At 42.3% G+C, this 15,774-nt stretch overlaps 1 protein-coding gene across 1 annotated transcript; it reads left to right on the top strand.

The window, feature by feature from the left end:
• The first annotated feature begins 1,330 nt into the window (after nt 1-1,330).
• MACIR (macrophage immunometabolism regulator) lies at nt 1,331-11,614 on the top strand. Its single transcript, XM_056848139.1, has 2 exons — nt 1,331-1,402; nt 10,395-11,614. Exon 2 carries the CDS (start codon nt 10,416-10,418, stop codon nt 11,037-11,039), a length of 624 nt encoding a protein of 207 aa, XP_056704117.1. The 5' UTR covers nt 1,331-1,402; nt 10,395-10,415; the 3' UTR covers nt 11,040-11,614.
• The last annotated feature ends 4,160 nt before the right edge of the window (nt 11,615-15,774 follow it).

Here is a 15,774-nt window from a genome sequence, read left to right as displayed (position 1 = left end):
GGTTCTACTTAGGAGTCAATATACTCCAAACAGCAGCAACAGAAGATACCTGCTATTTCTACTACCAAGTTTGGACGTTATTGAGAATATATCCATGTCTCCTTGATGCAAGTTTGGCGAGATATTCGCACAAAGACTCCTTGAATGGGATTGAGACATTTGTAGTTACAAGTTGTTTATGATTTATCCTGCAAAATATTGCACAGACAATTATTATATAATTGGTTCTTGTAGATTATCCGGGCTGTGTGACCGTGGTCTTGGTATTTTCTTTCCTGATGTTTCACCTGCAGCTGTGGCAGGCATCTTCAGAGGAGTAACACTGAAGGACAGTGTCTCTCAGTGTCAAGTGTGTAGAAAGAGTAATATATAGTCAGAAAGGGGTAGGGTTTGAGCTGAGTCATTGTCCTGCAAAAAGTATCAAAGGTAATGTGCTAATCAATGTCCTGTAAGTATCAAGATAATGTGCTAATGAGGGTGTGGTATGTTAATATGGAACCATTGTATCCTGAAGTGATCTGTTAACGTGTGAAATCCAAAGCTAATCTTCATGGCTATTGTGGACTGTAGTCTTTGTTAGTCTGGAGGTTTTCAGGACAGGAAGCCAAGCCTTATTCATTCTTAAACTCTCTTCTTTTCTGTTAAAGTTGTGCTGATGCTTATGAATTCCAACGTCAGGAAAGAAAGTACCAAGACCACGGTCCCACAGCCCGGATAACCTACAAGAACCAATGAACTCTGACCGTGAAAACCTTCGACGATTATATAATTGTATGTTAACTATATGCCAAAATTGAACATGCCTAATATTATATAATATTTATATTATATATAATTTATATTATATTATATAATTTATATTATATATAAAATATGCCTAAATTTCTGCTATTTTGTATTTGCTAACTAACTGTATAGCAGGCTAACCTTTATTTACCTCTGCCTGGAGGTTGGCAACCCTGTCTCCTGAGCACAGTTGGAACGCCACACGCACCCGCTTTTCCAACGGCGGGCTGGGCGTCGTTCCCCCCCGCGGCCCTTTCCCCTCAGCTCCAGCCGCCAGAGGCGGACGGCGCGGCCTTGTGCTCGCCTCGCGATGCGCCGTCAAGGTCGAGAGGCGGCTCGTCTCTCTGGGCGAGGGCCGACTCTCTCCGCCGGGCCGGAAGGGCGGGAGGCGGGCGGGGGCCAGCAAGCGCGAGAGGCGGCCTAGGAGGAGGCCGCGAGAGAGCGCCTCCGCCTCGCCAGCCACAGGCCCCGCCCAGGCCCCGCGGAATAAGAGAGGCGGGAGGGCCCGCCAGGCCTTTCTCTCTGCCTGTCTGCCTCTCTCACTCTCTCGTCGCCGTCTCAGCGTCGCGGTCGGCCGCAGCGCGGCCCGCAGGCCCCGGCGCATCCTGGACAGCAGGTGGGGCCGCGCGAGAGGCGGCGGGAAGCGGTGGGCCGGCCTCGGGGGAGGCCGCGGCGGGCGGTCAGGGAGTGACCGGGGAGGGCCGGGGCGGCTGCAGGACTGGGGTCGGGGGGGGGGGCGGAGGAAGGAACCCAGAAGAGGTCGGGATGGATGGGGATGCCCCCCCGGGGGGGGGATGGCTGAGTCGCGGCGCGGCGCGTGCATGTTTGGAAAGGGAGGTGTGCGCGCGCCGACGGGCGGGGTGTCGCTTGGCCCGGAGACTCCCTCCACGCTGATGGGAAGGGAGCCTGAGCGGCCAGCTTCGGTGGGACGTCGCTTTCGCCTGGGCTCGGACTGCGTGGACCGCGTTTAGGTGCTGAAGCTAATCGCGCTTCTTTGTGTCTATCAATACACGTAGGTTTCTGTGTGCATGTCGGCGGAAGATCCGTAACAACATACAGGGAACAGACCCATGAGGCTGCATAGAGATGTGCATATATATAGAAGTGTGCATTGTACGCGTGTATAAAGTGGGTGTAAACCATGCACAAATGTTTAATATGTTTAACAATATGCGGTGTGCATATTGTTGAGGAGTGTGCAAGGGTATATAATGTGTACACTTGGCATATAATGTGTACACATAGGAAAGGCACTGTTCCCTAGAGTAGAAAAGAGCAAGAGTCCAGTAGCACCTTAAAGACTAACAAAAATATTTTCTGGCAGGGTATGAGCTGTATCTTCAGATACAGCTCATACCCTGCCAGAAAATATCACTGTTCTCTAGCAATATTACTGTTCTCTAGAGTAAGTGTAGTTTTTATTCTGTGTGTATGCCACATAGTAGCCATTCCCGTAGTCATGTGATATAGTATGTCCTATTGAGGATCCCCTTACTATCTTATATACAGCATATTTCATTATGCCTATATAAGATGCATGTGTCTGGTATTATGCGTTGCATAATACCAGACACATGCATGATACCAGTCACATGCATTGAGTACACATGCATGTACACAATGTAGAAATATAGGTGCAGAAGTGCCATTGCATTGTAATGCATAGTTAAACAAATCTGCCTTTTAGTGCTGTTTGTTTGCTGTGTTGAGTTTAGTGTCAGTAACCTTTATTGTGGCAGGTAGTATTTCTGCAGGGACAGAAAACCAAAAATAGCCTTATCCCTGTACATAGCATTAGGCCCTCGTGGTTAAGTGATTTGGCACATTCTTGCATCACCCACAGAGAAGTGGCAAAACACTAAAACTAACCAATTAGTTTTTTACTCATTTGTTTTGCAAATTAATTTTAGAACTCTGGAGTCTTTCTAGTGATCTCCTGCTGTGTAACCTATGCCTGGTAGATAACTTAAATGCCTCTCTGTTGTCAGTCAGCTAGAGCATTAAAGGTGTGCCAAGGAATAGTGCTGAAGTGTAGTTTGTGCGAGTGCATCAAGGACTCTCTGTAGTACTGCTGCCTTGGCTCCTTGACCATATAAGGAAGTAGCACTGTGGAGAGCTCTTGGCAGCCTCAGATTCTTCTGCACAACCAGCCTGGCCCTGCATTTAGGGAGCCTGTGGACTTCACCTGGTTCTCCGGTGTACCTTCCAACCACATTCCCCTTCTATGTGCCTTTGAATAAGATCTGCACAATGATGAGGGCATGGCAGATCAGTGGAATTTAGTGGCTGGAAGAAAGTGCAGATGATGCTTAGATTTTGAAAATGAGGAGATCTGATCCCTTCGAGCAATATTATTGTATCTAAGGTTGCTCAAGTACTAAACTTTTCAGATTATATTACTGTTTTCAGCACAGGCAGCATGTGAAATTAATGCCACTCTGAACCCACTTTTTTACTGATACACAGTTCCAGGCCACCCATTTCTAATGGTTTAGAAGTAAAGTATTTCCCAAGGTTGACTCAGCCTTCCATTCTTCTGAGGTCGGTAAAATGAGTACCCAGCTTGCTGGGGGTAAAGGGAAGATGACTGGGGAAGGCACTGGCAAACCACCCCGTAAAACAAAGTCTGCCTAGTAAACGTCGGGATGTGACGTCACCCCATGGATCAGGAATGACCCGGTGCTTGCACAGGGGACCTTTGCCTTTTATTTCTACGTCATGGCCGACTGGGATGCAAAAATACAGACTTCCCTTTTGTTTCTATTGTCACATGTTGTTTTCTAAAGATGGTTAAATCCAGGGCCCAATCCTAGCATGTGTGTTTAATAAGTTTATGACAATGGCGTATCGTGTGCCCTATAAAAGCTGTCTTCTGTGACACACAGTCGTTTACATTGATATCATAGTGTTTATATAGAAAAGGTTATGCTAGTGTGATAAATCATAACTGATTTGCTAGATTACATATGAGGCATGCTGGGATAAGCCTGTATGTTGTCAGAAAGGCGGTCTGAGTTGCTAGTGGAAAAAGCCAACACAAACAAACAGAAAAGGCCATTCCCCCATATGCCTATTTATTAAAAATATTTATAATCTTTTTTTATAGAAGTCAGGGTTTTTAGGTGAGATGTGTATGTGAGGAAATGATTTCTATAAATACAGATACACCTAAAATCTAACCAGATGTATGAGTGTGGTTCTGAATGGCAAATCCCACAAAGGAGAAGAATATGCATATATTACGTAAATGCTTTCAGCCATTGGATTTGAATTCAGCAGTATACTTCGAACATAAAGATTAGGAAACATCTGTTGCTAAGGAAAGCAGTGGCTGGAGTCAGATACCAGGGGATGTTACTTGATTTTTCAAAATGAATCAGTCTTAATTATCACCTGCTTTTAAAAGGGGGGGAATGGTCTTGTGTGTATTCTATGTGACTAGTGGTTTTCTCTTATTAACACTGCTATTTTTTGTAAGCCTAAGAGATCTTTGTTTGTCCTAGGACAGTGTGTACAAGCCTCAGTATTCAGACGATGTTGTCTGGAGAGTAGTGGTGAAGAGCGGTGGTTTGGAGCAGTGGGCTCTGATCTGGAGAACCGGGTTTGATTCCCCACTCCTTCATATGAGCAGCGGAGGCTAATCTGGTGAACTGGATTTGTTTCCCCACTCCTACACACGAAGCCAGCTGGATGACCTTGGGCTAGTCACAGTTCTCTCAGCCCCACCTACCTCACAGGGTGGGTGTTGCGGGGAGGGGAAGGTGATTGTAAGCCGGTTTGATTCCTCCTTAAGTTGTCGAGAAAGTCGGCATATAAAAACCAACTCTTCTTCTGGTATAAACCTTGTCTGCATCAATTCCAGCGTGTTTCAACCCCATCTCTTCGCTTGGCTATCTTGACTCATTCATAGGTCACAGTGTTTCTTTGTAGAACCATGTATCAGAGATCATAACAACTTTGCTGTTCTTTGAGAGTTTTGCTTTCCAAATGTATTCCGCAGCATGATAGGTTATCAGGGATTCTGCCATGAGAAGGTTGATAAAGACAGAAAGCTTGGTGTCCACGCAGCTTTCTCAGGGTCTTAAAGCGTTAGTGTCCTTAAACATGGTGATGTCCCTGCTTGCCATTGGCTCAGCAGCGTCGTCGCTGACAGTGAGCATAGCCGTGTTGGGGGTGTGCATTGAAGGAAGCGTGATGGGGCTGTTGGTGGCGGGTGAAATTTCAGTCTCTTTTTTTGCCCTGGTTAACAGTGCCCTCTAAACCCCTTGGGAGAGCTCATAGGCAGTTGGACAGGCTGTAGGAAGGGGGAGGCAAAATGGTTGCTCTGACCTTGTTGCTGCTTGCCATATACCCAGGATGTTATGGGTGTCTTTTTGGCCCCTGTCCTCACCCACCCACCGACATGGGCTTTTTTCCGCACACAGGTACATCAATCTGCTCAAAAATCTGTACATTTATACACATGCTGAACTTAACTCCTTTGTGTTATACGTGCATACACAAATAGGTAATCCACTGACACACACAGATATCACCTGTTTGTTCTTCCGCACGCACCTGTGTAACACATATGCAACTTAACACCATACACCACTCACATTCTTGCATTCCCTCAATACATACTCTGTTTTATTCCTTTTGCTTTTGTTCCTTTGGTAGTGGAAAGTGTCAGTCGAGCCACGGTTGGCTTATGGCAACCCCCTAGGGTTATCACAGCAAGAGGCGTTCAGAGGTGGTTTGCCACCGCCTGCCTGCATGTGGGCTGAGAGTTCAGAGAGGACTGTGACTGGCCCAAGGGCACCCAGCAGGCTGCACGTGGAGGAATGGAGAATCGAACCCAGCTCTTCAGATTAGAGTCCGCCACTCTTAACCACTACACCACACTGGCTCTCATTGTTCCCTTTAGACAAACTATAATGGCGGCCTTGAGTCGTGTTCTTGGGAGAAAGGCAGAAGTACTTAACAAATAAAGATAATGCTGAAAAATCATTATAGGCTTTTGTAAACAAATGTTTAAACATTTTAATGTGGAAAGGTTTTGTGGTGGTATCTTTTTGGTGATCTTGCTGCCTTTATGAAAAGCTGCCTCATATAACAAATAAACACTGAAGGAGGCTAGATGTGAAAACAGATACATACCTTCATTTGTCAGTTGTTGTGCCAAAGATCTTTATATAAAAAGGCAAACATGTGCATCACACTGAAAGCCAGCATCTCTCTCTCCTTTCAACTGAAATGAACAAATATCCAAAAATTATTAATAGGGGAAGGGATTACAACGCAGAAAAAAAATGATACAGAAAGCTGCTCAAAGCATGAATTATGTGTCATGTGGGTCAGGGAGAAAGTGCAAGATGTGCCACTACTGTACTGATGTTGCAAATTATGGACCACAGCACATGTATTTAAACATGACTGAGTTAGCTCTTTGCCTATGGCTCACATTGCATATAAATTGGGACCAAATGTAAAAAAATTGAAAAGTGATAGCGTATCTCTGAATAAAATAGGTTAAGCAGGGGTGCCTGATCTTGCCAGAGATTATTGGTTCTACTTCTGCTCTCTGTTTTGTCTCATGGATGTATAAACAAATCTTATTGAACATTTGGCCTCATTACATATACAAGACCTTCAAATTACATCCTGCCCTACACACTTAAACCTCGTTTATGAAAAATTGTGTGTGTGTGTTTATTTTAACATGCACTCTATTCTTTGTCTTTGGAAAAAAAACTTATCTTGAGCTTCTATACAAGGCTGTTTATAAATGGAATGAAAATTATCTCCGGGTAGTTTCACCTAAATTCATTTTCAGTTTGGGGATAACTACAAACCTTTGATTTTGTATGCACAGTCACTAATGTAGATCGCATTACCGGGATTAGACCTCACCTAGAGTACTATGTTCAGTTTTGGGCACCACAATTTAAGAAAGATGTAGACAAGCTGGAACGTGTCCAGAGGAGGGCAGCAAAGATGGTGAGGGGTCTGGAGACGAAGTCCTATGAGGAAAGGTTGAAGGAGCTGGGTATGTTTAGCCTGAAGAGAAGACTGAGAGGGGATATGATAACCATCTTCAAGTACTTGGGAGGCTGTCATATAGAGGATGGTGCCGAGTTGTTTTCTGTTGCCCAAGAAGGCTGGACCAGAACCAACGGGTTGAAATTAAATCAAAAGAGTTTCCATCTAGACATTAGGAAGAATTTTCTAACAGAGCGGTTCCTCAGTGGAACAGGCTTCCTCGGGAGGTGGTAAGCTCTCCTTCCCTGGAGGTTTTTAAGCAGAGGCTAGATTGCCATCTGTCAGCAATGCTGATTCTGTGACCTTAGGCAGATCATGAGAGGGAGGGCATCTTGGCCATCTTCTGGTCACTGGGGGTGTGTGTGGGGGGGAGGCAGTTGTGAATTTCCTGCATTGTGCAGGAGGTTGGACTTGATGACCCTGGTGGTCCCTTCCAGCTCTATGATTCTACCATAAGGAACTGGGAGAACTAACTTCAGCCTCTCTAAATTATGACTAACATTATTAAAAAGTAACTAAACTGTGTTGCATTGTTGATTAAGTTCCTTTAGCATTTATTAGTGCTCTTAATTTTGCTATGCTTGTTGGTAACAGTCTTCATTCCTGGTCTACTTTTTTGTTTGGCATACCCCCAGTAAAGTTATTTCTCCTTGGTTCTGGAGTTGTTTATGTGTTTTTACTAAATTATTGAATTACTTTAATTTTTTAAAATTGTTTTAATGTTTTTATGTATGCTTTCTTGGGGACCCTGATCGGGTAGAAAGGCGGCATAAAAATGTTTTAAACAAATAAATTATTATTTCACCTGCAACTTTAGGTGACTTCTTGAGAGGTGGCATTTGTCCCTAGCTTTTCAGATTGAAGCTGCAATGTAGACCTTTTTTTTTTTTTTTTTTTTTTTGCAGGACAAGTTTTATTTGGGTCTGTGTTAAATATCTGATTTCTTGCCTGATCACTTCTGACTGGCTCATGATTTCCCCTGGTCCTATACTTGTTGTTTACAATCATTGCATTGAATTCAGTTATTTTTATTATTACTTTGGTAACATTTCCAGTTGTATGTTTTATTTCAGTCAAAATCTGGACACTTTCAAAAATCTTCATGTACAGGTCAAATGTTAACCAAGCCTTTGTAATAGTGATTCTTCTCTGTTTGTAAATGCTCAGTCTTCTGGTTGAACTTCCACTTTAAGGCTGACCATTGTGTTAACACTATAAACTAATGAGGCTTGGCACAATTGGTCTAAGAAAGTTATCTCCTAATGGCTTTACTGATTCTCTCAAGCTGGCTATAACAATGCTTATAAAATTAGATTCAATGAGACTAGATCCTCCTGTCCACAATAATATTATTGGGTTTGTTGTGAGGACCATTTTAGTGATGGATTTCATCTTTGCTGCCCATATGTGCTGTGCTTCTAGTCCCATAAAGAATACCAATTGCATTATTGCTATAAAATCTGCATGGTTAATTATGACACATGTTTAAATGCTTTTTCAAGGTTCCCCTCACCCCTCTCAGTTTCAACGATGCTTCTCTTTGCGTTGTGTGTACTGTAGCCTTTTAAAAAATATTGTTTGGCTCCAGTATGAGGTGTTTCTCTTTTTGCAGCTGCCTAAAAACAGATAATCGGATAACTAAAAGCCTTTGTATGTTATCTTGCTGGTATGTTGTTTGTACTTTAAATGATTTAATAAACTTCTAAAAGGGGGAATTGATACATTCCAGGACTGTATACATAACCTGATATTTTACCTCCCTTTTTGGAGTCTTGATCATAAAAGCATTTACTTAAAAATCAATCCTGTTGATTTCTTTGCTTTATGTGTGAGTGTGTGAGAGAGAAACAAACTACAAAATGACTGGAAAGTGTTTAGAATGCTCTGTTGTTATTTTTCCATACGTTGATTTTGATCTTGGTACAGTGGAGTTAGTGCAGATGTGATATTTAGCACTCATATAGTGCTTTCAGTGTTCAAAGAGCCCCACATACATTATCTCAGTGATCTGTACTGTGATCCTGTGTAAGGTATGCCAGTATTATTTCCATATTACAGAGAGGTGAAAGCCAAGAATGGTTTTCCTAAAACACCTAATGAGTTTGTGGTCCAGTTGAGATTGAGTCAGAACTCTGTATTTTACTGGACATGAAATGTCTTCCTAGTCATGTGACCCTTTCACTTGACGTTTCCAATAACTGGGTAGATGAAGTCCATGTTGATGATTCTGTTGTGTTTGAACTCTTTTCAGAGCCTTCCACAGTAAACACAAATGAAGGATGGCTGTATCATCAACCTACTTGTAGCGGGTTCTGTGAGGATGTACTGTCTTTGTGATCATTCTCTGTTAAACAGCGAAAGGATTGTGTGTTGTGGTCCATAGACAGATGGCTATCTAGGCTTTCTGCAGCAATACCACTAAAAGCAAGAAAAACTAGAAGAGTTAAATTAGATTCCTAGTAGGGTTGTGCTCTTGGAATATCATTTGTTCCAGTGGGACTTGAACAGGAAATGTACAAGGTCAGTTCAGCTTCGGTGGAAGCTGTTTTCACTTAACACTATATAGAAGCAAGCTACAGTGGCTGTCTGCAAAATTAGCTTCTCTCTTGCTCTGTCTTTTGCTGTCTTAAAAAAATTATTTAGCCAATTTCAGAGATTTGCCCATTTATCAGGAAGTAAGAAAAAAATAAAAGGAGGCCTGTGAAAGGGGAAAATACATATTCCTGGGGATGTGTTGAATGAGTAGCAAAAGACTGGCAGTAAGGTAAGGGTGAATGCAAGTTAGATTGTACACTTCTTAGGTCAGGACAGCGTTACAGTCTAGTTTGGAGGGGTTGTTGGTGATACATATGACCTCCACGTTTATTTCCATTCTGTGAAGGAGGAAGCAAGAAAGTGAAGTCTCACTGCTTACTAGAAAGAAAAATTGGCTACCAAGCCTAGCTACGGTTGGTGGACCCCTGCTGCTACACAATAGTAAAAGGGAAAAATGTAGGACTTTTCATGTCAGTATTGTTGTATGGCATGAACCTGTAAATGCATGTGTAAATTCTTGCAGCCAAGTATGTGATGAGTGTGTGAGGACCAAGTTACCTTTGACTTTCTCATGCACCAGCCTGGCTTGTCACAACCATGTAAAACTGAAAGTTCCTTGTTCCTGGTTCTTACACATTTCATACATTCAAGGCTGGCTTGAACAGATTAATTCCTCTAATCTGTTGGTGTGTTGGCTACAACCCTAGACGAGATCTGCTGTCACTACTATTATATGACCTTAACCATGGCACACTGTTCTGTTACTGTTGATTTCATAATTACTAGTAGGTCACTACTCTTTCTGTTTTATGAATAGGAAACTGAGCCCATGACATAAGTGACCTGTTCAAGGCTACACTATGAGTGGCATGGGACTTGAATTCAAGCCCAACTCTATGTTGATTAGAACACATTGCTTTGGCGAAGACATCATCTTCAGAAGATTTAAAACTGTCACAAGGTTAAGTTGGGAATTAAAACCCAAGAGAAACTGTGATATACCGTTCTGTGTATTTATATCACTCTAATAAAGCTTATTTTTGTATTTCCAGGCTAGGAGACTCCAATTTAAAATGGAAGTTGACATTAACGGAGAGTCCAGGTCTATCCTAGCTGCTCTCCCCCTTCCTATTGCTGATGTGGGTGCCACAGGCAAGGTAGACTCAGAAAAACCTCGTTGTTCCAGCACTCCATGTTCACCGATGCGTCAGACTGTTTCAGGCTATCAGATCCTCCACATGGATTCTAACTATTTGGTTGGTTTCACAACTGGGGAGGAGCTCTTGAAATTAGCCCAGAAGTGCACTGTAGGCGAGGAGAATAAAGTTGACGTGGTGCCTACGTTGTGCTCCAAACAGCTCGATTCAGGACTTTCCCGTTCCTCACGGGTATGTAAAGCCAGAAGCAGATATTACCAGCCTTATGAAATCCCAGCCGTCAATGGTCGGAGAAGGCGACGAATGCCTAGCTCAGGGGATAAATGCACCAAGCCACTACCTTATGAACCCTACAAGGCTTTTCATGGTCCTTTGCCTCTTTGCCTTTTCAAGGGTAAAAGGGCTCACTCTAAATCTCTAGACTACCTCAATTTAGACAGAATGAACATCAAGGAACCAGCTGACACAGAAGTGCTTCAGTATCAGCTCCAACACCTCACCCTAAGAGGGGACCGTATGTTTGCTAGGAACAACACATGAAGATAAATTTTCCTTGGTTCTTTGTTGCATCAAAATCCTCTGTACAATGTGGACAGACTGGCACATGGTACTTAGCTCCCATCAGCAGACCATAATTTAAATGAATAAGATTATGAAGATGGTGCAAAGGGGGTGGGGAATCATATGGAAGAACTACTGGACAATCCTGACTGCAGATGTCTTTAGAAGACTATAATGAAACAGAAGGTTTTGCACAAGGATAACTCAGATCTCTGGTGATGTAACACTCAGAAATTGATGTTCTGTGACTTGTTCCTAACTCGGCTTGCTGTAAGAAATTACTCATGGATAAGCACTGAAATACACTCTTAATTCTTAATGTTAAACATATGTATGTATGCAACAACTTTTTGCAATGTAGAAATGAAAATGTTTGAATAGAACCATGTGTTCTTTAAAATAGCCCAGTTTACATTTCTTGTAACTGGATTTGCACTGGGAATGAAATTAATCACTGATGAAATTAAGCCTGAGAGCTTTGTACTTGTATTACTGGAGCTGACTTTTTAAAAGTGTAATTGAATTAGTTTTCATATTTCAAATTGTTTTCAATGTAAATTGAACAAGAAACAGTTTTAAGGGAAAAATGAAAATTACTTAGAAAGCAAACATTAATTGTTTGATAAGTTTAGTACCTTTGTTTTTAAATGGTCTGAACTCCTGCCTTGGAACCTTTACATTGTATGTGTATATATCATAAAAGTCTGCATCTGAATCTGCAGAATATGAAAGGAGTTTTAAATACTAGTACTACTATATTGCATAGTTATGACGGGAGGTCTTACCAGACCACATTTTTAGCACTGCACTGGATCATTCCAGTTTATTTGCAGCACTGAATACTACTTTTTAAATCTAGAGTTTGGGCTTTGATAAGAAAAAAAAGCCTTGACCATTTCAATACTGGATTATAATTTATGTCAAATGCACTGGTTTAAAATGTTGTTTCAAGAAATCATCTCCAAACAAACCCTAGTTTAGCTAGTTAACTTTAGCACTTAAAATAATCTGTAATTTTTTATCTCTTTAAAACGTGCAGTTTGTTACTGAAGCAGTGTGCAACCATGTTATGTTTTTGATCTGTAAGTTACTTAGATGTGAAGGCTTAAAATGATTTCGTTTGAAAGGGGGGTGTGAGGGTTTAAATTATCTGTGAAACCAATAATTTATTGAACATTCCTGGGAAAGTCCTGACTTTTCTGAATGAAAAGACTGGGTGTTTATTTTTTTCTTAAGAAGGAATGCACATGCTTTGGAAATCATCTCATCTTTCCTACTTTTTCCCACTCACAGTGCAGAATCTGTGGATAGCTTTTGTTTAAATGTAAGAAGACGCTAGTAATTTTTACAGCAAGCTGCACTATACTATTGTGGTGAGGAATGATTTCTTAAACTGCTTGAGATAGTATTTAGCGTGACCTGAGGGATACTGTCCAATGCCAAAGAGAAGGGTTTTACACTTCATGATAAAACATTATTTATTGATTTACCCTTTGGAACGACACTGTTGGCTATGAAATAAAAGGGTGATGTGCATACCTCTATATGATCTTGGTGTGTTTTGCTGTTCTGCATGACAGAAGTGATTACTGCTAAAGTGTAAAATTTTCTAGGCCTCCTCAGAAATCCTTTGGAACTTGAAGCAACTTTTCTGTGATAGTAGCAACACTTCTTTTCATGCTACTGTAATCACAGAAATTGTTACTGGCTGTATTTGTATACAGGCCACTTTGAGCTGCAGTGTGATCTCATACATAGGAAATATTGTATGAAGAGGGTAAGCAAACAGCTTGCATATGCAAACTTGCTATACATATTCTCTGAATAACTGCCTCTGTGTGGCCAACTCCTTGTCTGTTCTTTTTTTCCATGTAAATTACACATTCACTTTCCATGGGTTCTTGAAACTTCCTTAAACAACGGATTTTTAGCACATCAGATTCTTGTCATTTTGACTACATGAAAGCTTAGAGATGATCTCCGTGAAAGCCAATGCTAGGAACTTGCTATTGTATTATTAGTTGGATTTTTTTTAAAAATGAGGGACAAGAAAGAATCCTTTCTTATGCCACTGGTTACTGAAATGGGGGCTGAATAATAATGCATTGTGAAAGCAAGATTTTGATGTGCAATTCTGAATATAAAGCTTCTCTGTAGGTGGTGAATGGTGTATTGATATTGCAAAATAACCTTTATTACAGTTGTGCAAGACAATCTGCTTACCTGAGAATTCTTGTTAACTAGACATTGGTCCCAATACTCAAAAGTGGGTCAGAACTAACTCTCCTCCTCCTTCTCTTCCTCCTCCTCCCTGCTCTGAAGGAAGGGCATATTGATCTTTGGGTGTTTCTCACCCATTGCTAGGGGTAGGCAGGACTAAACTAATAACTTCCTGTCTCCTGGCGAGGAACACCTCCCCTTCCAGTTCTTCTCCTGCCTTCGCTGGGGTGAGAGCATTGCAGCCATAGCTGCTGCCTAGGTCTAGTGAAATTAGGTTAGAATAGATTCTTTTCCTTACCTTGCTGTATCCAATTGTTTTCCCTCCCTACCCTCCCTCTCGTTTGGGTACGTTTGTTTTTTAAATTTAAGCTCCCAGCTCTGCCGATCATCAGCTGAGCCACGGGAGAAACAGCTAAGCCGCGGGAAAGATGCAGCAAACAAAATGGCTGCCGGAGAAGCTGCATCGGAGGACATCGAGCTCCTTTCTGATGCAGATCAAGAATTGGCCTTAAAATCGGCTCCTGCCGTTAGCCGCCCTGGCGGACTATCGGAGAGGGAGACCGGAAAGTTGCCGCTGCCATCTACTTCAGCTGGAAAATCGCTGAAGAAAAACAAGTCTAATGGCGGGGGGAAAGGCAGCAGCTCAAGCAGAGTTCCGCTTCGACCTCTAAGGTCCCTGCCGGATCCTCTGCTGCGCCTTTGGATGTGGAGCCCAGGATACCTACAGAGGGTAAAGTATGCAATGGATATGTTGGAATTGCCTGTGGCAGATGCTCCTATCTCTGCCCTTCAATCCTCTGACTTCCTGGCCTTCTCAGTGAGTAAACAATGTACCTTTCTCCTTCCACTCACTCTCACCTTGCAGCTGTTAGTAGTTTCTACAGCTGGAAACATCACTGTTTCTGCCTGATAAGGGCTTCCATCTTGGAAGTGCACTGCAACAAACATAACCAGAGAATGCTCCTTGTGCCAGAGGAAGGCTCCTTGCTCTGGAGAAAAGCTCTGCTGTTAGAGTAGATTCATTGGATCAAACCCATTCTCTTCTAGTTAGCAGAGGGCAACTGATGGTTTCTTTTAAATAAAAAAAACCCTCTACCCCAACTTGGAGCAGTGTAATCTCCTATAATCGACTTCCCATTCATTTACTCCATAACTCATCCAAACCCTCAAGGATCCAACAGTCAACCCTTCCCCCCACAAAGATAAAGCTACAGGGAACCTTGGATTGGGTGGGGGGGATGTGTGAAAGAGCTGTCCTATGTGCTTTCCCTGTCCCTCAAAATTCTCGAGCCACTGTCTCTTTGAAATAAAATTATAGAGTGTAGTAATAATTTTGTTGATGGAGCACAGGAAATAAAGCAAGCCAAAGATTCACTGGCATTGTTTTTCTCTCCCTGCCCACGTATGTAAACAGCATACTGGCAGTCCTGGGGCTTTAAGAGGGCACAAGAAGAAAGACTGGGCTGTTGTGAGGCATACTAGGAGTCAAGGGTAAAGTCAGAGTGAATGATAGCAAGAGGTGATGGAAAGTGAGAGGTTTCCGTTTCAATCCACTCGAGCCAAGCATCTCTGTCTCTAGGGAGTGTACAAAGCAGTGCCAGCGAATAAGTCAGGTTTAAGATGGGATGTCCATGTTTGTATGTCACTTGAAACCATAAAGATTATCTTCAGTTAATCTAAAAGATGGTATTCAGGCTATTGTCCAGAGGATATGGTACAGGAACCATATCACTCCCGTGCTGAATTATCTGCACCGGCTGCCCCACCTGTTTCCAGACACAAGTGTTAGTTCTTTCCTTTAAGACTTCAAATGGCTTGGGGCCAGGGTACTTGAAGGGCCATCTCCTCCTGTGCTGTCTGTTCTGCCAGTTGAGATCTGTCTCCTACTCTCTGCTATCTGTACCCCCTGCCTGCTGAAGTGAGATGGGTGGTGACTAGAGACAGTTGCCTTTGGAATGCCCTCTTCCTTCAGGCTCACCTCTTTTTACCCAGGCTTTTAACTAAGGGGCTTCTCCCGGCTGTTTTAAGAATATTATTTAGGCTACTCAGTTTTGTTTTATGCCGTTTTTATGTCTATGGCTTGTTTTAATGTTGATAATTCATGTTGTTGTTTCTATTATTTTAGGGTATTGTTACTCAGAGCCACCTTTAACAGGTCTCTGGAGAAGTGGCATACACATTTTCTTAATTAATTAACCCAACTTCAAACTGTAGTTTCAGATCTTGGTTTGAGATTTCCTAACTAGCTGGAACATGTCCAGAGGAGGGCAACAAAGATGGTGAGGGATCTGGAGACCAAGTCCTATGAGGAAAGGTTGAAGGAGCTGGGTATGTTTAGCCTGAAGAGGAGAAGACTGAGAGGATGTTTGGATGATTAACAGTCAGCCTATACCCAGCATTGTGAACTGAGCCATTATCTCCAAATGACCTTTTTTGGCCTGCAAAATTTATTATTGTAATACGATCAAAATCAATCAATTTGGCAAGACCTTTG

Source organism: Euleptes europaea, chromosome 4 (genome assembly GCF_029931775.1).
Source record: "Euleptes europaea isolate rEulEur1 chromosome 4, rEulEur1.hap1, whole genome shotgun sequence".
In the NCBI taxonomy this organism is placed as follows: domain Eukaryota; kingdom Metazoa; phylum Chordata; class Lepidosauria; order Squamata; family Sphaerodactylidae; genus Euleptes; species Euleptes europaea.
This window is presented reverse-complemented; position numbering and strand designations above follow the sequence as displayed.